The 22484-nt window shown below is 45.9% G+C and overlaps 1 protein-coding gene across 2 annotated transcripts in view; it reads left to right on the plus strand.

Annotated features, from left to right (window-relative positions):
* CRTC1 (CREB regulated transcription coactivator 1) overlaps positions 1-22484 on the plus strand; it is a 310977-nt gene that overhangs the window by 222179 nt on the left and 66314 nt on the right. The window contains exon 11 of one of the 2 annotated variants that reach the window (XM_082263685.1): positions 19788-19889. The exons of the other annotated variant lie outside the window; for it this stretch is intronic. Within the exon in view, the coding sequence (XP_082119811.1) occupies positions 19788-19889 (102 nt within the window). The remainder of the gene's footprint in view (positions 1-19787; positions 19890-22484) is intronic. 2 annotated transcript variants of the gene reach the window in all.

The raw sequence follows: 22484 nt of genomic DNA on the forward strand, positions 1-22484 counted from the left end.
CTGGTGATCTTCCAGTAAGACTGTTCTTCACCTTTCTTTAACTGGTTGCCGATCGCCCGTCGCAGTTATACGGCAGCAGGCAGCCGCTCCCAGGCAAATCACCGTAGCTGTACGTCGCTCTCGGCTAGGGGGCGCGCACGCGCCGCCGGCAGCACGCTCCCGCCCCTACTTGTCAGCGGGGAAGCCGATGCACGGGGCAGGCCCCTCCGATTGCTGCCTGACCCCCACTATCGTTTCCCGCTGAGAGAGGACGACGGTCGGCTGTTGTAAACACAGCTGACCGTTCTTCTCCCTGCAATTATCATTGAGCCCATGTGATCCTTATATATAGGATCACATGTCTCTATTGTCATTTCAGAAGCCACGCCCCCCCCACAGTTAGAATCACTCCCCTAGGCTCACATTTAACCCCTTGATCACCCATAATGTTAACCTCTTCCCTGCCAGTGTCATTATTACAATAACAGTTCGTATTTTTAGCACTGATTACTGTAGTAGTGTCACTGGTTCCCCCAAAAGTGTCAAAAATGTCAGTCAGGGGTCCGATCTGTCCGCCGCAATGTCGCAGTCCCACAAAAAATCGCAGATCGCCGCCATTACTAGTAAAAAAAAAATAAAAATGACCTAAATCTTTCCCGTAGTTAGTAGACACGATATCTTTTGCGCAAACCAATCAAAATACGCTTATTGTGTTTTTTGTTTTTTTTTGTTTATTTTGTTTTTTTTCCAAAAATATGTAACAGAAAACATTGTTAGCAAATGTTAAAAAAACTTTGATTTTTAAATTTATTTTTTTTTTGAGAATGTCTTATCGCAGAACGTAAAAAATATATACATTTTTTTTTTTTTCAAAATTGTCGCTCTTTTTTTTTGTTTATAGCGGGAAAAAAAATAAAAAATCGCACAGGTGATCAAGTACGAAAAGAAAGCTTTATTTGTGGGGAAAAAGGACATCAATTTTATTTGGGTACAGTGTCGCACGACTGCGCAATTGTCCGTTAAAGTAACGCAGTGCCGAATCGCAAAATAGGGCCTGGTCAGGAAGGGGGCAAATCCTTCCGGTCTTAAAGTGGTTAATAATTTGTCCAACAAAACTGGCATAGAAGGTTGACACATGCCATTTACTACTGACAAGAGTGCTTCCAGTGGTCAGATTTTATTCATTTATGTAAAACTTGTATCCCAAAAACACTTCCAGAAACTGTAAAAGTGTTAGCTCGAAGTTTGGCTTTATTTTGTTGTTCAAGTCCATGTAAATCTGCTAGTGCATCCAACACACTTCTATCCCCAAACTGATAAGGCATACAAAGGTGCCTCTGTTGTTCTATCATAGACTGGAGCTATGCTAAAATAGGATGTGTGTTGCTGGCCAGTTCACCAGGTGAAAATAAAGGGGAAAATAAAACTAATTCATCCACCACATTTAAAGCGTTTGTAAAGGTTTTTAAAAAAAAAAAAAAAACGTCATACTTACCTGCTCTGTGCAGTGGTTTTGCACCCGTAGCCCAGATCATCCCCTTCTTGGGTCCCCAGTGAGCGCCCCCATAGCAAGCTTCTTGCTCTGTGGGGGAACTCATGCATGCTCGCTCCCCCAGCTGTCTTTGTGTGTCAGAGAGGCAAAGCGTGCGGCTCAGCCACCCCCCCCCCCCCCGCTCTCTCACTGACAGAAGTGGCAGCCAATTGCTTATGCTGCTGTGTCTCAGCCAATTAGGAGTCGGAGACCCGGGAGAGCTTCTGTTCTTATGCTCATGGCTGGATCGGGCTTAGTTGAGTAGGGCGGGAAGGGGAGAGCTGCACACTGAAGGTTTTTTACCTTCAGTCTTTAGAACCGTTTTAAGGATTTATAAGCCTAACATGTATTGCATCGCGATGACAGGTGGGCTGTGATGTATAAAAATGCATACATGTTTTATTTTTTAATGCAGCGATGCAGCGCACAACACCACATGTGTGTACGGGACGCACAGAAAACAATTGTCTATGTGCACTGGCCTTGTGCCTGTATTGATCTATGCAGATAAACGCATGTCACCAGATATGTAAATCAGCCCCAAAAGTCCACTGATAATTCTTGCTGTAATACCCAGTGGTTTGGGGCCAAAGACATTGATTCTTTCATTTCAATGACAGGAAATGGAAAATGAAATCATGAAATTGAAGGGATGTAAGCAGCAGACTGCTTTTTGTTTTCATCCATATTTAATGTCAGGTGGTAACTGCTTCAGCTTTTAGATGTCCACTGCCATAAATTGAATGTTATACAATACTGTACTATAACCCGGTAAACTGTGAATATTGTTTTGTTAGATTTTAAAAGAGAAGTTTGAGTTTTGTTTTTTTCTTTTAAACCATACTTGCTTTGGTCCGATGCTGAATCTGGCCCCTGCCGGCTCGAAGATTGAGAACTGAGCTGTCAGACTGCTAATTGCTCTGTTTTCAGTGCTCCGGGAGCAGAGAGCTCATGACTCACTGGGCTGTGGAGGGTCCAGAGCAGCTGGCTCAGGGTCTCAGCTGCTCGCTGAGAGGCTGAGCCAGGTTGTGGTCCAGGTATCTGGGTGGATCCCGACCATATGGCTGTGGTTTTTCCCCAGCCTGGACTGGCTCTGTGATGTCAGCTGACAGCTGGCTGTCTGCTGAAAACAGGTCACAGGAGTGCAGAAAAGACTGCACTCCTGTGATCCACAGGAGAAGTACAGCCAAACAAGCCTTAGCTGTACTTCTCCTTTAGGTGAAGCATAGGTTCCCCATCTCCTATGTATAAATTATCAAGTGGCCTTTCCTATGAAATGACACCAAAAGTTAAACTAAGCCAGACAGAATGTTAAATGCTTTTTATGTGGAAACTTATGAGCACTGTAATTGGTCAACATAAGGAGACTCAAAAAGCTGTGCCTGCTGTATCCATGGGTTTTCCCAGTGCAGACTGGTGTCTTCCTTTTTGGAGTCCCATCACACCTACGAATGGATGTGTTTTAACATTTGTTTACATGTACTTTGGGCTTGAGAACGACCATGGCGTCCAAAAAGCGTTCTTTTTGCACAAAATTGCTTTTAGGCGAACTGGAAAACGGCAACAGCGAAACTGACTTACTCGAAGAACTGAGCAATAGCGATTTGTGGGAAAATTTGTCATCGGGTACGGAAAGTGACGACAGCCACGGTTCTGATGTCTCTTTCTGGCACATAGCTCCATTGAAGAATCATGATATAATTCCCAAATTTTTTTTAGTTTTGGTGCAGAATGAGTAGTTTCATCGATTTCTTCATTATTTTCAAACTACTCATTCTGTACCAACTACAAAAAATTTGGGAAGTGTATCAAATGATTCTTCAGAATTTCCAACGGAGCTATGTGCCAGAAAGAGACATCAGAATCGTCGCTGTCGTCACTTTCCGTACCTGATAACGCATTTTCCCACGAATTGCTATCGCTCAGTTCTTCAAGTAACTCTGTTTCGCTGTCTGTTTTCCAGTTCGTCTAAAAGTACTTTCTCTTACGTCCTCCGACAGTCGCCGCCTCTTCATATTCGTCACATATGGGTATTAGACTTTGCTCCGAAGGAGTAGCTAGGCAACAGAATATGTTAACAATAAAGCTTTAACATATCCCACCCTCAAGGGGTGGTCCCCTCAGTCAATACCCTCCTACTTCCTGCAACCATATCTCAGTTTTAATGTCTAGCTTGTCAGGAGTGGCTGGCTCTCTCTGTGCTGGGACTTTCTGTCCCAGACTCTTTCTTCTTTTTAATATTTTGTTTGAGTTTTTCTCTCTACCTTTATTTAGCTGTTATTTTGTCAGCGTTAGTTCTTCGGACGAAGAGGATCATGCGGACTGGGTCTCGGGCTGATCCCCCTGGTCGCAGGTCGTGGGTCAGTGGCTTCCCAGTCTGCCATCGAGCGTTCAGCCAGGTAACGCTCCTGGCACAGTGAACGACCCATCCCTGTTCGGTGCAGGGATGATTGGTGAGGTGGCTACCTCACTGGACGCTGTGCGGTTTCTTAACCCCCATTTTGTGCGTCTTGAATTGCGACTCTCCCTGCCTCATGTGCAGCGGCTTGTTCGCCTGTGCGGGTCCCCCACGCCATGTGAGGTAAGTGTATCTATGTGGGGACCTGTCTGTCTGGGGGGGTGTCAGTCTGGGACTGTGTAACCTGCCTCTATTCACACTGCTTGTCTCCCTATCTCTCGGCTGCATGCTGTGGGCTGCAAGGGGGGGGGGGGGGGAGCTGTATGACACTGTGTGTGTCATCCTGGTCAGTGTGAGAAGCTGTGTGCTGTGGGGCATATACAGCGATCGCTGCGGCGATCTGACATGTATTCCGATATTGGAATGTAATGTGTGTTTTAATGCACTGTGGAGCGGTGGTTTCGGCGCCAAACGACGCCATTTTGCCTACAACCGCTCCGGCCGCATGGTTTAAATGCATGGCGGCCATTTTCTTGTAGCCTCCATAGGCTTACATAGAAGCGCCCTGGCAGCATCACTTCCTCTTTCCAGGAACACCGATCGAGGCAGCAGCAGCGGCGAGGGTCTCCTCAGGTTTTATCCTTCTGTTCTTGCTATCCATTGCCTGTGTTCAGTTTGCATATTCCCTGTGGGGGTCTCATTGTGCTTGAGTGTGGTGCGGTGGGCTGCGCTTGCCGCGCTTGCTTAAAAGGGGCAGTTAACCCTTGGTTGTCTGGCATTACAGGGGCAATGGATTCTCAGGAGGGCAAATTTCCTACAGTATTGGTGGAAAGCCAGGGGACCGCTGTTTCCCCCCCAGGGGGGGATTTAGCCACTATTGTGGCTGGCCTTGCTGCTCAGGTGCAAATGCTGGTGGCTGCTCAATCTACTAAAAGGCCCAGAGTTGCTCTTTCCTCTGATTCTGAGGGTGAGGGTGATGGGGCTGTTCTGGCAGGGGCCTCCTTATCGGGGTCCCGCTCCTCTCTTGATCTAGTGGGGTCTGAGGTGGAGGCTGAAGTTGAGGGGGTTGATAATTCTCCCCCTGGCTCACCTGAAGAGCTTGCAATCATGGATGAGTTGATTGCTTCCATTAAGCAAACGCTGCGTTTGCAGGACGAAGTGTGTCCCCCCGCTGCCTTGGCGGCTTATGGGACGCAGAGGAAACGCAGGACGCCGCAGGTTTTTCCCTGCAATGCTGATTTTCAGCGCGCTGTTAAGGATCAATGGCGCGATCTGCGCAAACCTTTTGCGGTACCAAGTAAATTCAAGCTGCGTTATCCCTTTTCGCCTGCCACTGATGAAAGGTGGTGTGTGCCTCCACCAGTGGATCATGCTATTGCGGTTTTGAACAGAGCCACTGCGATTCCTGCAGAGGGTTCCCCTGTTTTCCGTGATGCCACGGATAGGAGACTGGAGTCTCTTGCCCGTCATACTTATTCTGTTACGGGTTCTATGCTTAAGGCTCTGTTTGCTTCTCTCATGGCGGCCCAGGCGATCGCAAGTTGGACGCAGATGCTTAGGCGCGTCCTAGTGGCCGACTCTGCCTCGCCGGCGACCCTGGATATGGTGGATCAGATCCACCAGGGTGTCATGTATCTGTGTGATGCGGACCTGGACCTGATTCCGTTGGCTGCACGTGTGCACAGCGTGGCGGTGTTGTCTCGCCGCCTGGTTTGGTTGAAATGTTGGTCGGTGGACCAATCTTCACGTAAGACCTTAGCCAATCTGCCTTATGATGGGTCTCGCCTTTTTGGGGAGTCCCTGGATGTGTTGATTAAGGGGATCACCGGGGGTAAGAGCACTCTCTTGCCCCATTTCCCCAAGGCTAAGGGGGCTTCTGGGAAGAAGCATGCTAATTTTCGGCCCCCTCAGGGGTCCTTTCGTGCCTTTCGGCCGCACTACAAGGGCAAACCGTTCAAAGGTCAAGGCTCTCAGAAGAAGCCCTGGTCTGGTAAACAGAAGTCCGGCCAATCCGGACCTGCGGCCCATAACAGTTCGGCCTGAAGGGGCGCCCTCACCCAGTTTTGGGGTGGGGGGACGCTTGCTCGGTTTTCTTCAGCCCTGGTTGGCCCGTGTGCGGGACAGATGGGTTCTGGAAATCGTTCGATCTGGTTACAAGATCGAGTTTCTCTCTCGGCCGGAGAGCAGATTTTTTCCCTCAAATCTTCAACTGTCTCCAGAGCGCTTGCGGGACCTGCACCTGGCGGTGCGGGACCTGAGGGCTCAGGGAGTGGTGGTTCCGGTGCCTCATCGGGACAGGTTTCGGGGGTTTTATTCCAATCTGTTCACCGTGCCCAGAAAGGAGGGCAAGGTTCGTCCGATTCTGGACTTGAAGGCTCTGAACCGCTCTGTGCGGGTTCGCGAGTTCCGCATGGAATCCCTGCGGTCGGTGGTGGCTGCCCTGGTTCCGGGGGAATTCATGGCCTCCATCCATTTGAAGGATGCGTACCTTCACATCCCCATATTCGAGGGTCATCAGAGGTACCTTCGATTTGCCGTTGCGGAGGATCACTACCAGTTCGTGGCGTTGCCCTTTGGTCTCGCCTCGGCTCCGCGGGTCTTCACCAAGGTGCTTGCACCGGTTCTGGCATTATTGAGGGCCCAGGGCGTTTCTGTCCTGGGGTATCTGGACGACATTCTGGTTCGGTCTGCGACCAGCCAGGGTCTGGAGGAGGACCTGTCTGTCACGATGCAAACTCTGCAGGAGTTTGGTTGGACGATAAATTTTCCAAAGTCGACACTGAGTCCGTCGGTTCGTCTCCCCTATCTGGGAATGATACTGGACTCGGTGCAGGCGAAGGTCTTCCTGCCGGAAGACAAACTCAGGACTCTCCGGGAGGAAGTCAGGTCCCTCAGGGACGTTCCGAACTCGTCTCTGCGGACGTGTATGAGATGTCTGGGATTGATGGTCTCGGCCTTCGAGGCGATTCCTTTCGCACAGTTTCACACGCGGGGTCTCCAAGCGGAGATCCTGTCCAGGTGGGACGGGCGACCTCAATCTCTGGATCTTCAAATCTCGTTGAGTCTTCGCACCAGGGAAAACCTTCTGTGGTGGCTCCAGTCCCCGTTGGTGTCCGGGGGCAAGTCGTTTCGTCCGATCTCGTGGACGGTAATCACCACGGATGCCAGCCTGTCGGGCTGGGGTGGAGTTCTGGGCGTTCTGTCCGCTCAGGGGACTTGGTCGGAGGGGGAATCTTCCCTTCCGATCAACATTCTGGAATTGCGTGCGATACGTCTCTGTCTTCATCGCTGGACGGACCGGCTGCAGGGTTGCCCGGTTCGGGTGCAGACGGACAATGCCACAGCGGTGGCCTACATCAACCACCAAGGGGGCACCAGGAGTGCCCGAGCGGCTCGAGAAGTGGCCGACATTCTGTCTTGGGCCGAGACTCATGTCCCGGCGATAACGGCGGTTCACATTCCGGGAGTGGAGAACTGGCAGGCGGACTATCTGAGTCGCCAGACCCTGGATCAGGGGGAATGGTCTCTCCATCCGGCTGTCTTCCAGACGTTGTGCGCGAAGTGGGGTCTTCCAGATGTGGACCTGTTCACGTCTCGCCTCAACAACAAGGTGAAGAGGTTCGTGGCAAGGACGCGCGACCCTCGGGCAGACGCGTCGGACGCGTTAGTGGCCCCGTGGCATCAGTACAGGCTGATGTACGCGTTTCCACCGATTCAGTTGCTGTCCAGGTTCCTTCGCAGGTTACACTCGGAACGCAACGCGGTGATTCTTGTGGCACCGGACTGGCCTCGCCGGTCCTGGTACGCAGACCTCATGAATCTGGCGGTCGACGCCCCGTGGCGTCTGCCTCTTCGAGACGATCTACTGTCTCAAGGACCGATATACCATCCTGCTTTACAGTCGCTGGCTTTGACGGCCTGGCTGTTGAGACCGAGGTCCTGAAGGAGAGGGGTCTCTCTCCGGAGGTCGTTCATACTTTAATCAATGCGAGGAAATCTTCCTCGGGGAAGGTTTATTACCGTACTTGGAAGGCCTATTTTGCCTGGTGTGAGTCCAGGGGGTTTTCACCCCGCACGTACTCGGTGTCCCGTGTGCTGTCTTTCCTTCAAACGGGTGTTGATCAGCGTTTGGCGCTGGCTACGATAAAGGGTCAGGTGTCTGCTCTGGCCGTTCTGTTTCAACGTCCCGTGGCTTCCAACCCATTGGTTGGCACCTTTGTTCAGGGTGTGCGGCATCTGGTTCCCCCGAGGCGGGATCCTCTGCCCCCTTGGGACTTGAATCTCGTTCTATCTGTGTTACAACGTGCTCCTTTTGAACAGATCAGGGAGATCTCGTTGTCTATGTTGTCCAAAAAGGTCGCCTTTTTGGTGGTGATCACTTCGGCTCGCAGAGTGTCGGAGCTGGCGGCTTGGTCCTGCAAGTCTCCGTACCTGGTTATTCATTTGGATAAGGTGGTCTTGCGACCTAATCCTTCTTTTCTTCCGAAACGAGTCTCGGACTTCCATCTTAATGAGGATATTGTCTTGCCTTCGTTGTGCACGAAGCCTAAACATCCAAAGGAGGTGAGATTGCACTCTCTGGATGTTGTTCGGGCGATAAGGGTTTACCTTAAATCGACTGAGTCTTTTCGAAAGACGGACTCCTTGTTTGTTCTTCCAGAGGGTCCTCGGAAGGGCATGGCGGCTTCGGCCTCTACCATCGCCAAATGGATCAGGCAGACCATTGAACAGGCCTATGCTTTGCAGGGGAAGGCTCCCCCTGTGCCTGTGAAGGCGCACTCTACTAGATCTCTGAGTACGTCTTGGGCCTGTCGTCATGGGGCTTCTGTAGCCCAGGTGTGTAAGGCGGCGACTTGGTCGACCGTGCACACTTTCACAAAATTCTACAAAGTAGATGTTCAGGCATCGGCGGATGCTTCCTTTGGCCGCAAGGTTCTTAGTGCGGCTGTTCCCTAGGGTCCCTTGTTGGGGACTCCTTGGCTGTTGGGATAAGTTTTGTATCCCCTGGTTTTTTGTCTTTTCCTGGGTTGTTGCTCCTGTTGAGCACTTGTTTTTTGCTGTTGCCCAGCTGGTTTCCTTCCTTTGGTAAGGTTCCTTCTTTGATGCGGAGACTGCGTTGCCTTTCGGCGCGGATGCGTTTCCCACCCCTCATGTTTGCACTGCTTTGGGACGTCCCCATATTTGACGAATATGAAGAGGCGGCGACTGTCGGAGGACGTAAGAGAAAACGGAATTTTTGTAAAATCTTACCTGTAAAATTCCTTTCTCTGAGTCCTCCGACAGTCGCCGCCCCCGCCCCTCTTTGGGGTTTGATTGTATACTCTACTGCTATTCCACTAAAACTGAGATATGGTTGCAGGAAGTAGGAGGGTATTGACTGAGGGGACCACCCCTTGAGGGTGGGATATGTTAAAGCTTTATTGTTAACATATTCTGTTGCCTAGCTACTCCTTCGGAGCAAAGTCTAATACCCATATGTGACGAATATGAAGAGGCGGCGACTGTCGGAGGACTCAGAGAAAGGAATTTTACAGGTAAGATTTTACAAAAATTCCGTTTTTGCGCAAAGAGAACGTTTTTTGAACGCCATGGTCATTCTCAATTCTCCGGGCACAAAGAACTGGAAAAGCCATCAGGTGAAATCGCATGATACAGTGTAATCCGTTAGGATAACAACTTTGTATCATGTCATTTGGTTTATTTACATTTTTGAAATTCCGCCGGTTCCACCCCCCGGCGTCGGAACGCTTGCAGGGAAGGGAACCGGAAGACGGGTGGCGGCATCGGCCGAGCACACAGCGGGAGGATGGCTGGAGGACGGTGGGGGATCGCAGGGGAAGGTAAGTTTTATTGTGGGGTATTCCTGAGTGTGGCTCAGGTTACCGCTTTTGGTACTCTATATTAACCCCAAGCCACACTCGGGAATACCGTTAGAGAGGTTAAACTCCAGTTTTTATGTACCTCTAGACTCATGAATGCTAGTGTGTAAAAACCAAAGTTCTTTTGTGTGTCAAGGTTATTGGCTTTACATTGTGTGATAGCACAACAAATATTAATCAGTGACAAATATAAGTTGTGCACTTGCAGTACTTGGAGAGGGTTGCTGTTTTTCATTAACTATGTGGGTTTGTGCAGTGAGTGGAATGCTTTAAAACTGCAAGAAAGGCAGCTTTTAGTAAAGCACACCTCATTTTTACAATATACAAGATATTCTTGTCTTTAAAAGACCTGGATAACTGAAATTGCTTCCATATAGTTGTCGTATTAGTGGAGTTACTGAAAAGTAACCGGAGTAACTGAAAAGTGGAGTTACTGAAAAGCAATTTGATTCAGTACTCACAATTGAATTTACATGATTTGCACTGTGAGGAGTTACTGAAATATGAAAAGTATAACTGTCGGCACTGAAGTATGAAAAAGGATAAAAAATGATTTTAGGTCTATACCGTCCAGAATAGGCTCAAAATGCCTTTTAAAAATATATATATTAATATGCTGAATATGGAATTGAATCTTACTGCTCACTCTAGACTGGAAAATTATTAAATGATACTACAAAATAGAGTGCATCGGTATAGTGTAAGTTTCTTATAAAAAAAAAAATGTAAAAAGGAAAACAAATTTATTGTACTCACAGAAGAATTTGATGTAAGTGCATATTAACTCCTGGCAGAAGAAAAACTGCTTGAAATGCCATGTATTAGACACGCATTAAAGTGCGTTTAAGTGTGTCAAGCATTTGAGCATTAATGGATTGCATTGGCCAGAATATTAATTTATTCTGGCCATTGGAATGCATTATTGCTCAATTGCCAGATGCGTCTAGTGTTCAGGCATGTCTAGACATTCCTTCATGCATTTAGGCACGCTCTGTGTTTGTTTTTTTCTGCTACTCTCCTGAAGGCGCATTTTTTTTCTCATCCTGTAAACGCTCCTTTCTCTAGCGCTCATTGACAGACGTAGTCCTCGGTGATACACCACCTTCGGGTTATGTTGCCTCCACAGGAGCAGGACTAGACAGGAAATTAAAAAGCTCTGGCCACACCCTAGGGGCAGTCCCAGAGGGTATATCCTCTCTCTCTCTGCCTCAGCAAATCAGTTATTTTCTGTCTAGTTAGGAGTAAGGACCTAGATACCTTGCTGGGATCTTAGGTCCTGGCAAGATTTTTTTCTTAAAGGATTTTTTAGACAGCTTTTTTTCTCCAGTGTTCCTGTGAGATCTTCAAGCAAGAAAGCTGAACTGGGCGACGGGCTGGATGTTGAGATCCGGTGGTCACCCCAGTTCAGCCTACGAGCGCGTGCAGGCCATAGCTCCGCGCTGGGTCGGCCGCGACAAAGTCCCATTAAAGGACTGACCCCGCGAGTTAAACGTCTCGCTGAAACGCCAAAGACCATGAGTCACGGCGTCCATATCGGTCGACAGCCCTCCCGCCCCGGTGGAGAGGGGTACTGTCAGGAGTTGGTGCCCGCCTGGTTCCGGTATGATGAGTAGTATGTTCCCCCTTTTCCCCTGACGGGTCTTGTGGTGAACGCGGGCCCCTCTCTGTATGGTAAGATAGAGTCCCTCTCTATCCTATAAATGACACAGATCCTCCTACTTTGAGTGTGATTTTATGTGCAAAAAGCCAGGAGGCTTGGTTTGGGAGCTAACAGTCTAATTGTATACATGTTAAAAAGATTATAATCTGTGGTATTCTGGGAATCTTACGGTGATAAGAATAAGCTACCTACCAGTCAGAAGCCACGGACATGTAGGCTGCCTTCCTAATCAGATCTCCAGCTATTAGCAGGCCTCCCGAATGGCCATGCGGTCCGCCAGGGCCGGTACCGCCAACCACGCCAAATCCCCATGCAGAGAGAGTGTTGTGTGCCCTGCAGCACACCGCTATTCAGTACAGGCCGCCGCCATTTTTTTTGCTGGATCGCACGAGCCGCCATTTTGGCGTAGCCTCGTGTCTCCAGCATGGGGGCGGCCATGTTTGAGGTGATCCAAACACCTCGTGGAGCTAGGGGAGGCGCCAGAAGGCGTGCTGAGGGGCAGAGCCGCCTCCTTTCTTCCTGGGCAGCCAGCCAAAAGACTTCCTGTTTGTCAAGACAGCGCTGTAACCTGTTGCAGTTAAACTCTGAGCATCAAGTGGTGAGCCTGGGGGTCTCTCTCTCTCTCTCTCGATCGATAGGGATCCCTAGCAGGTAACACTAAGGGGCTTTTTTGTGGCGCTGGGGGTCTGGAAAAAAAAAAAAAAAGTTTTTTATTTTTGAATTCTATTATCCAGGAAGTGACTGGAATTATCATGGACCCTGCCACACATATTCCCCCACCTGTTTCCCTCGAGGGGGCCACGGGACCCGCCGGTGCACAGAGTATAGAGTCATTTACAGCAATTTTGGAGTCTATGGTGGCTCGGGAGGAGGCGGCCTGTCAGGGACGGGGGTCAAGGAAGCGACCCCCGCCTACCCCTATACTATCTGACACCTCTGACTCAGATTCAGAGATGGTCACTGCAGTTGCAGGTTCCTCTGCAAAGACTGTTATCCCAGGTAAAGCCCCCTCAGACAGTGAGGAGGACGCTTCTTCTCCTGCTATAATTCAGGAAGAAGCATTGGTGGACGCACTAGTTGTGGCAGTGCAGGAAACCTTAAAACTTGAGGCTTTACCGGCAGAGGCAACTGAAACAGAGATTCCTTTTGGTACTAATAAGCCCATCAAAACGGTGAAGGTTTTTCCTGTACCCAAATGTTTCGGTAATCAGATTAAAGGAGAATGGGAGCATTCTAAACGTACCTTTACTATTTCCAAGCGTATTGCTAGACGCTATCCGTTTGAGGAATCCATCATTAAGAAATGGACGGTACCACCAGTGGTGGATCCACCTATTTCCAGGCTGAATAAAGCCACGGTTATCCCAGTGGAGGACACTTCGTCCTTTAAGGATCCGGTGGATCGAAAGATGGAAGCAGAGTCCCGCACCATCTTCTCTCTGATAGGGTCAGCATTTAGACCAGTAATTGTTATTGGTCTAGTTTCCCAGACACTTACGGAATGGGCGAAAATGGTACGCCAAGACCTTAGGGGAAAAGATATTCCCCAGGAGACATCTGATTTGATGGAACAGATTATACAAGGGCTACAGTTTATCTGTGACGCAGCCTTGGACACTACTCCCTTATTAGGGCATGCATCTATGTCAGCGGTGATCCTCAGACGTGTGCTGTGGTTAAAATGCTGGTCAGCTGACCTAGGTTCCAAAAAGACCTTGACAAATCTCCCTTTTCAGGGGAATCGTCTATTTGGGGCCAACCTAGATGAAATCATCAAGGATGCCACTGGGGGCAAGAGCACTTTTTTGCCACAGGCTGCTAAAGCTAAGGGACCTCCCAACAAGCGAGGACCTTTCTTTACCGCCCATAAAGGGCGCCTGGCTGGTACTAGCGGGAAAGGCAAGACTCCTCCAGGAGGGTTCAAGAAGGGCTGGTCGGACAAGCAGAGGACCAACCCAGCCAAACCCGAAGCAAAGGAGTACACAGCCTGAAGGTGCGCCCCCACCCGGTTTCAGGGTGGGGGGACGTTTTCACCGGTATTCGGGACATTAGATCGAGCTTCAACCACTACTACCGGTGCGATTCTTCCCTTCCAACATTTAAGTACTACAGGAAGCGGTAGTTACCGTTCCCTGAATAGATCTTTTCCTTTACCTTTTCCTAAGATTAGTCCCTATACCTCACAGGAATCGGATCTGGTTGACCAGATAGGCCAAGTAGCCTCTAGTCGGGTGACTTCGGTCCCTGAGGTTCAACCAGAAAAGATCACCCTTCCTGATAACAATCAGGTATCTGATAAATGTGTGGGAACAGAAAACGACCAGACTTTCTCGGATGGTCGGGGCCAGATACCTCTAGGGACGCCTGGTTCAGATTCTATCAGCGCCAGTGGTCCTAGAAATTCTAGGCTGGCCTCCTCAAGCCGGCCTGGCCGACTTGGACATGCTAGTCGCAGACGTTCCGTGGGAACTTCGTCTCAGGGAGTGTCTGCGGTCTCAAGGACCAATTTACCATCATGCTTTACAGCCGCTGGTTTTAATGGCCTGGCCATTGAGACCCAAGTACTGAAGGACAGAGGTTTGTCTACTTCAGTCATTCCTACTCTTATTAAAGCAAGGAAAGTGACTTCCAGCAAGGTCTATTATCACACATGGAAGACTTATATTGCGTGGTGCGAATCTTTAGGATTTCCTCCATGTACCTATTCGGTGACTCGAATATTGGCCTTTTTGCAACAAGGGGTTGAGCAGAAGCTAGCCTTGAGCACCATCAAGGGTCAAGTTTCAGCATTAGCAATCTTCTTTCAGAAACCTTTAGCTACCAAGTCCTTGGTGCGGAATTTCATCCAGGGGGTGCGGCACCTGGCTCCTCCAGTCCGCGCGCCCTTACCGCCCTGGGATCTTAATTTGGTTCTGTCGGTTCTACAGAAACCTCCCTTTGAAAACATCAGGGAGATTCCCTTGCTTACTTTATCCCAGAAGGTGGCCTTCTTGGTGGCTATTACTTCTGCTCGCAGGGTGTCAGAACTGGCTGCATTATCATGCCAGTCCCCATACCTAGTGATTCATAGGGATAAGGTAGTACTTCATCCTAAGCCATCTTTTCTTCCTAAGGTGGTTTCAGATTTTCATCTGAATGAAGATATTGTACTACCTTCCTTGTGTCCTCAGCCCAAGCATCATCGGGAACATGCGTTGCATTCCTTAGATGTGGTTCGGGCAATCGGGGTATACCTGAAAGCTACGGAATCATTCCGTAAGACGGATTCACTTTTTGTGATCACGGATGGCCCCAGAAAGGGTTTGCCTGCATCTGCCGCGACCATTGCCAAATGGATTAGACAAACGGTGGTACAGGCTTATTCTATTAAGGGTCAGAGTCCTCCGTTCCCTGTTAGGGCGCACTCCACTCGAGCGCTCAGTACTTCCTGGGCCTTTCGCCATCAGGCGTCAGTGGTCCAGGTATGTAAGGCGGCCACCTGGTCGTCGGTACATACCTTTACAAAATTCTATAAAATTGATGTGACGGCATCGGCGGATGCCTCATTTGGCCGCAAGGTTTTGCAGGCCGCAATTTGAGGAGACCGGTGGTCTACCTCGAGGGTTTTTTTCTGTTTGAAAAAAAAAAATTTTTCTCTTTTTGTTGAGTCTCATCATTAAGGATGAGCATTGTAAACTTCTAGTTGGCACCGGTTGGGCCTTCTAGATTGGGATTTGATTTCCATTTTCCCACCCCTCATTTGTGATACTGCTCTGGGACGTCCCGAAGGTGGTGTATCACCGAGGACTACGTCTGTCAATGAGCGCTAGAGAAAAATGGATTTTTGTAAAATCTTACCGTAAAATCCTTTTCTCTTAGCTCATTGACAGACGTAGTCCCCGCCCCTCTGTTTTTGAGTTGGGTTGGGTTAAAATCTCTAAAGACTGCTTTTTCACATAACTGATTTGCTGAGGCAGAGAGAGAGAGGATATACCCTCTGGGACTGCCCCTAGGGTGTGGCCAGAGCTTTTTAATTTCCTGTCTAGTCCTGCTCCTGTGGAGGCAACATAACCCGAAGGTGGTGTATCACCGAGGACTACGTCTGTCAATGAGCTAAGAGAAAAGGATTTTACGGTAAGATTTTACAAAAATCCATTTATTCTAATACACTAGTAAATGACCATGTAAATGCCTATGCATGGACTCGAGGGCTTACATAGAGGCGCTTTTACAGGCTGAAGTTCCAAACATCAAATGCCTGTAGTGTAAAGCCTAATGCGCATGAGACCTAAAAATCATTACATCCTTTAAAATACAAAAAAAGTAAAATATATCATGGGAATATCTGATTGCTGAGAATTTTTTTTTTATTTAGTTTGTAATCACTTGCCTGCTGGCCAACAGTAATTGAGACCAGTACGTTGCCCTGCTCATGCACACTACCTGCATGCCTCCTGAGGTGCACAGGCAACATCTGTGTCCACCATTAGTATCCCTGATCACCGCCACACCAGTCATATGGTGACAATGTACTGCACTGGTGACAGATGTAAAAAAAAAAAAATTTTTTTTTTCAATTTTCCAGAAAAAGTGACAAAAAATTACAACTTCAAAAAACTCACCATGTGTCTTAATAAATACCTTGGACTGGTAAAAGGGGGTAATTTGGTGGGTATCTGGCATTTTAAGGGCTTCAAGATAGGTAGTACATCAGGATTGATCTATTTTCAAATATACACCATAGTTTGTACACTAACTTTTTAACAGACTAAGGGTCCATTCACACTAGCGCGACTTGTCAGGCGACATGGTCGCCTGACATGTCGCGGTCGGTCGCTCACCATTGAATAGTACAGGACCCATTCTAATAGGAGCGACACAAGTCGCTCCAAATTAGAAAAAGGGTCCTGTACTACTTTAGGGTGACCTGGAGGCGACTTGCATTGACTTCAATTATATGAGGTCCCTGCAAGTCGCGCCGAGGTCGCGGTGCAAGCTGTGCACCGCGACTTCACAGGTCGCCCCAGCAAGTCATGTCGCGCCAGTCTGAATGGGCGCTAAATAATATACACAGATTTGTGTTATTTGTTAACAAACAAATGTAGCAAACTACATTTTGGACTAAAATTTAGGCTCCGTTCACATGTAGGCGTTTTGGGGCGTTTTTGGGGCGTTTTTCTGCTCTAGGATCAGCTCTCAAAACGCCCAACAAGACAAATCCTATTCATTTCAATGGCCCCTGTTCACATCTGAGCGTTTTGACGCTGTATACAAAACGCCCAACGCTCAAAAAAGTACATGAGCTTCTTTTTGGGCAGATTACAGGCGTTTTCCATTGATCTCTATTCAATCTAAAAACGCCTGCACTAAAATCGCGGTAAAAAACGCCGCAAAAATCGCGGTAAAATCGCGGTAAAAAACGCGCGAAAAACGCTACGCTCAGGTGTGAATGTAGCCTTACGAAGAAAGCTTATTTGTTTTGCAAAGCTGTATTACTGAAACTAAGAAAAACTTTTTTTTTTTTTTTTTATATATATATTTATATAGCAAAAATTTAAAACCCCAGTGGTTATTAAATACCCCCAAAAGAAATCTCTATCTCCGTGAAAAAGATTATATAAATTTTATTTGGGTACAGTGTTGCATGACCAACCAATTTCTAGTTAAAACAACACAGTGCTGAAAAGCAAAAAATGCCCTGGTCATGAAAGGGTCAAACCTTCCAGAGGTCAAGTGGTTAAATTATTTTTATTGACCTATTTTGACCAGTGTCAATGTAAAGATAGATCTTGTACATATATTAAGTAATGGTTATATAGTTTTGAATTAATGTTAGCTAGAAGGGAGAGAGTTAAAAGTAGAAATTTCTTACACAAAAAAATAAACTATCGGTTTAGTGTAATGACTGAGACACATTTTACTAAAGTAAATAGCTTATACTCGCACAAGTATTTAATGTAAGTGCATATTTTATAAAGTCCATAAAATGCCAAGTCTCTCTGATTGATATGTACAGAGGTCTATCAAACCCTTTTAGCCCATGTATGCTGTCTCAATCGTGCATAGTTATTTATGCATTTTAAGGGCATACTCAAACTAAGAAAACTAGCCTATTCTGGAAGCAATAAACAAGAACTGAATAACCATATATAAACTCGTATAGTCTATTTTATTTAGCTGAAATTACAAATTGTATATATGCACCTGGACTACTATACATTTATACATTCGATTACAGCGGAAGCAGAGCCTTCAGCTTATCAAAGTAAAAAGCTTAAAGGAAAAGAAAAAAGGACTGGATGAATAATTTACATGTGACCACGAATGCAGGGTGAAAACTTTAAAAAGTGGATGGAACTCTGCTTTAAGCATTTATTAATGCATGTTTGTTAACCCATCCATTGTTCTGACATCAAAAGCTAAATGTGAAATTCTTTCAGGTGTGCCTATCAAAGCTTTTTAAACAGCGGAAGGGTTTTGGAAGTTTAATAATTAACATTTTTTGTACTATCAATTAGTATTAGTGTATCTCTAGACAAACCTTTTTTTTTTTGGGTGACATGGGGAAAGGTTAAATTCTCTTTGAAGTTTGTATTGCGGTCTTTGTGCCCATTTGGGAGATTTACATGTATTTTTCTGATGATTGCCCCTGAAAACGGTGAGTAAAAATACAAGCAATTATAGCTGTCCCCAGAACCAAAGATGAGGGGAAATCTTCCAATGGGAACACCTTTTAGCCCTTTCCTACAATATCCAAAATGAAAAATTGCTATAAACAAACACACTTGAATACAACATTACATTTTTTGTTGTTTTGCATAACAAAGATATAACTGGCAAACATCGCGCTCAAAGAAAAGCAGACTCACACTTCTATTTAATGGCGAATACAGGTTACAAATAATGGATCTAAAAAAGTTATAGGATTGCGCTGTCTGTTGCCTATGGACTATCCACAAGCAATGTGTATTGTATAAAAAATAAAAAAGTTGGGTGAGTGAGAGAAAATAGTGATCTAACACAGAAAAAATATGATACAAATTTATTAACCTTCAAATTTATTAACCTTCAAACAAGTGCCACAAAGCATGTGAAACGAAACACAATCAAGAAACTGTGTCCATATGATCCAGCGAAGGTAAATAGAAGGTGCACTTCTTCCAATGGTAAGTGATATGCAGTCAAGTGCTTCTATAATCCACACATGCTGATCAATATTGGCCTCTTACCAGATATTCGTGATCTCTAAATATGAGTTCATGAAAAGGGCGGAACACAGAGGTCTCCTTAGGAAAGCCTGTCTTATCCTCACAGCTACACGTCTCAGAATGGATCCTGTATTGAGTGGTTAGTGTCCCAGCCTCCACACATGCTTATCCAAGTATAATAAACATATAATATAATATAATATAATAACATATATAACATATAATAATCTTTCAGTCAGGCCTTGAATATAAACTCATGCATGAAAAAAGAATCATCGTGCAGTATTACCACACTATTTATTAGATATTAAAACAAATTTCACTTACAAGATGAAGGATAAAATCAAGCAGAAAAGGTAGAATCTGACCACAGAAAAGCATCGTTGGCCACAGGAGTTGTGACATTCCTGACCTGCTGGTTCATTCCGCAATCGGATTCTACCTTTTACCGCTTGATTTTTTTCTTCATCTTGTAAGTGCAATATGTATAAATGTTTAAAAGCATGGCAATACTGCACAATAGGCCCCTTTTTTTTTTTTTTTCATGCATGAGTTCCCATCTACGGCCCGAGTGAAAGATACAGCCGACTCGTGGTGTGTGTTATACTTTGATAAGTGAGTGTGGAGGCTGCGACTCAAACCACTCAATACAGAATCCATTCTGAGACGGGCTTTCCTAAGGAGACCTCTGTGTTCTGCTCTTTTCACGATCTCCTATTTAGAAATCATTAATATCTGGTAAGAGGCCTATTTTTTCTATTAAGCACGTGTGGAGTATATAAGCACTTGATTGTGTATCACCTACCATTGGAAGAAGTGCACCTTCTATTTACCTTTGCTAGATCATAATCTAGACACGGTTTCTCATTGATTGTGTTTTGTTTCACATGCTTTGTGGCACTTGTTTGCAGGTTGATAGATTTTGTATCATATTTTTTCTTTGTTATATCACTACGTTCTCTGACCTTTTTTTTTTTTTTTTTGCTGTGAATACAAAACAACCAGACACACACAGATTTCTAGATCTGTAGTAAGTGTATGTATAATATGTATATTTTTTAAATGCTTCTCACACTAAAGGAAATTCCCAGTGGATATTTGTATAAATATTATGTAATTTGCCAGTGGTGTTTAACTTTGTGTTATTCTGTAGGCCTCTCTCCAGCAGTACCGCAGTAATGCTGGCTCCCCATCCAACCAATCTCCCACTTCTCCTGTCTCCAATCAAGGCTTCTCTCCAGGCAGCTCCCCTCAAGTAAGGGAATCTGTGCCTTGATTTTGTTGTAGGCTTTAAGTCTTACCATTGCAGCCCCATGGTCTATCACTGTATCTGTTGTGTGCTCCATGATAATCTGGTCTCCCATCTTGTTGCGTAGAGTCATAATTTAGTTTTGTGAGTGCTGTAGATGGTGCCTGTGATGGTGTTAAATCAATTTAAATATAAATTTTTAAAGATAGAAAATATTTTAGAGTTTGACATGCAACTTTATACAGTGCTCCTTCATATCATATTAGAGTAAGAAAAAGAAAAGGGATATGTATATCTTTCTTTTCTTTTCTTGTCCATTGAGGGGGTTCAGGAAATCCTTTACCTTTGAGTTATGCTGCCACCTACAGGAGGATTGGACAGTGGCAATCAAACCTTTGGCCAGCCCAGGATAACCCTTTCAACAACTAGCATGCCTTAGTTTTCCTTCTAGTGTTGTCAGAGGAAAAGGCGCTTTCTCCTCAGCTCCGCTGTGTGGAATAATCGTTAAACTCTGATGTGGTTATTGCAATTGGGGGACACAAGTTTTGGAACTTTTGGTCATCAGGTTTAAACTTTTCTTATCCGCTTTGCAGAATTGAGATGGATGGCATTCCAGTGAACGTCATTTTTTAGGACTAAGCAAATGTGGTACGCCACCTTCGTAAGACTGCTGGCAGGCACTCAATTGGCTCTGCCAAATTGTCAGAAACTTCTGTACCAAGACCTGATTTGCCATCCTGCTTTACGGTTCTGGGTTTCAGTGGCGTGGCTTTAGAAGCCCAGGTTCTGAGGGGCAAGGGCACCTCTGATTCTGTGATTCCTATGATGCTAAAAGCTAGGAAGTCTACATGTTGGAAGATCTATTTTTGGTCATGGAAAGCTTACCTGCCGTTAGTCTTATAGCTTCCACCCCAGGATTTCCTTCGTAGGAATCCTCATTTTAGAATATGGGTTCAGACCACCGTTTGACTGTCAGCACTATTAGTGGCAAGGTTTATGCCCTTTGTCTTGTTTAAGGGGGCATTGGCCTCTCATTCCTTGATTATTAACTCTGTGCATGGGGTTTTCCATGCAGCTCCCCCTGTTTAGTCCACTTTGACTCCATTGGGATTGGAACCTTGTTCTCTTAAGGAACTGCTATTTGAAACCATTAGAGACATTTCTCTCTATTCCCACCCACAAGATGGTATTCTTTGTAGCCATCACCTGGCTTTGTAGCCATCAATGCAAGTGTCTGAACTGGCAGCCTTGTTCTTCAAAGAGTTATTTGGCTCTGCATAGGGACAGGGCAGTGTGCAGGCCTAGGACATCCTACTTGCCGGAGGCAGTTTCAGCCATTCACCTCACTTGAGACATTGTTTTACCTTCCCATTCCTATGTTCAACCCCAGTTGACTAAAAATACATTTCTCTCCATTGCTGAATGTGATTTGAGCTGTGAGAATCATGTCTCGAAGCCACTGCTTTCTCTAGGAAGGCTGACTTCTTGTTTGTAATTCCACCATCTCTGGGTGGATCAGACAATCATCCAAATTATGGCTTCCAAGGATTGGGTCCTCCCCCTTTCTTGTTAAGGTGTACTATTACTATTTGTGAATGCTTTTTAGCATCAAACAATGCTTTCCCATATTTTCAAGGCTGCCATTTGGCCTTCTGTTCACACGTTCCCCAAGTTTTTCTAAGTGGATGTTATGGCCTCATCTGAGACCAGCTGTGGGAGTGAGGTGGTTATTTGAGTACAGGAAATAGTTCTCTGTTGTGTCAAGGCTTGTTTGCTGTGTTGTCCACCCCTCATTTTGACTGGTTTTCGGAATCCCAACGGTGAAAGACTTCCTGTGTCCCTCAATGGATGATAAATAGATTTTTATAGTGAGTAAAAAAAACCTTTCTTGGGGTCCATTGAGGGACACAGGTCCCAATCCCTGTTTATTAGCATGTTCTCAGTAGTTCTTTGCTGCAAACCTGAAGCATGCGGATGTTGGGAGGTGTAATACTGGGCTGGCCTACAGTGTTTTTTTTTGGTGCCTGTGTTTAGCCTTTCTGTAGGTGGCAGTATGATACAAAGGTGAAAGACTTCTCTGTTACCATAAGACTCTAAAAACATTTTTTACGGTGAATACAACCATCCCTATTTTATAGCTGTATTATAAAGGACCGGGGAGCATATATTAAACCTTTTTTTAATGTAAAAGTGTATTAAAATATTGCCAAGGATTTTTTACATTTTCCTCCAACATATTCAATGCTTTAGCTCCTTTAAAAAAAAAAAAAAAAATTCAAGGCTGAAAGGGGGCTTTTGTTTGCTCTCATTTTACTTGGATTGTTACTATATTCAAAAGGACAGAATATACTCCATGTTAAAGGTGTATAATCCGTATTGTGTGCTGAGGTGGTATGTGTGCATAAAGATAAATCTGTTCATGTAGAAGGCATGTTTTATGCATAAAATATGGAATGCTATGGTTTCACAGATGTGGCTAAAAATGACTCTAGTCAAAATATTGCAATGCAAATACTGTAAATGAAATTTTGGCCAAGCTATAAAAACAAAACGCCACTTAAACCTATGTTTGTCCAAATGGATCCTCCATAATGAAGGTGA

Source organism: Pelophylax lessonae (assembly GCF_965119305.1).
Source record: "Pelophylax lessonae genome assembly, chromosome: 1".
In the NCBI taxonomy this organism is placed as follows: domain Eukaryota; kingdom Metazoa; phylum Chordata; class Amphibia; order Anura; family Ranidae; genus Pelophylax; species Pelophylax lessonae.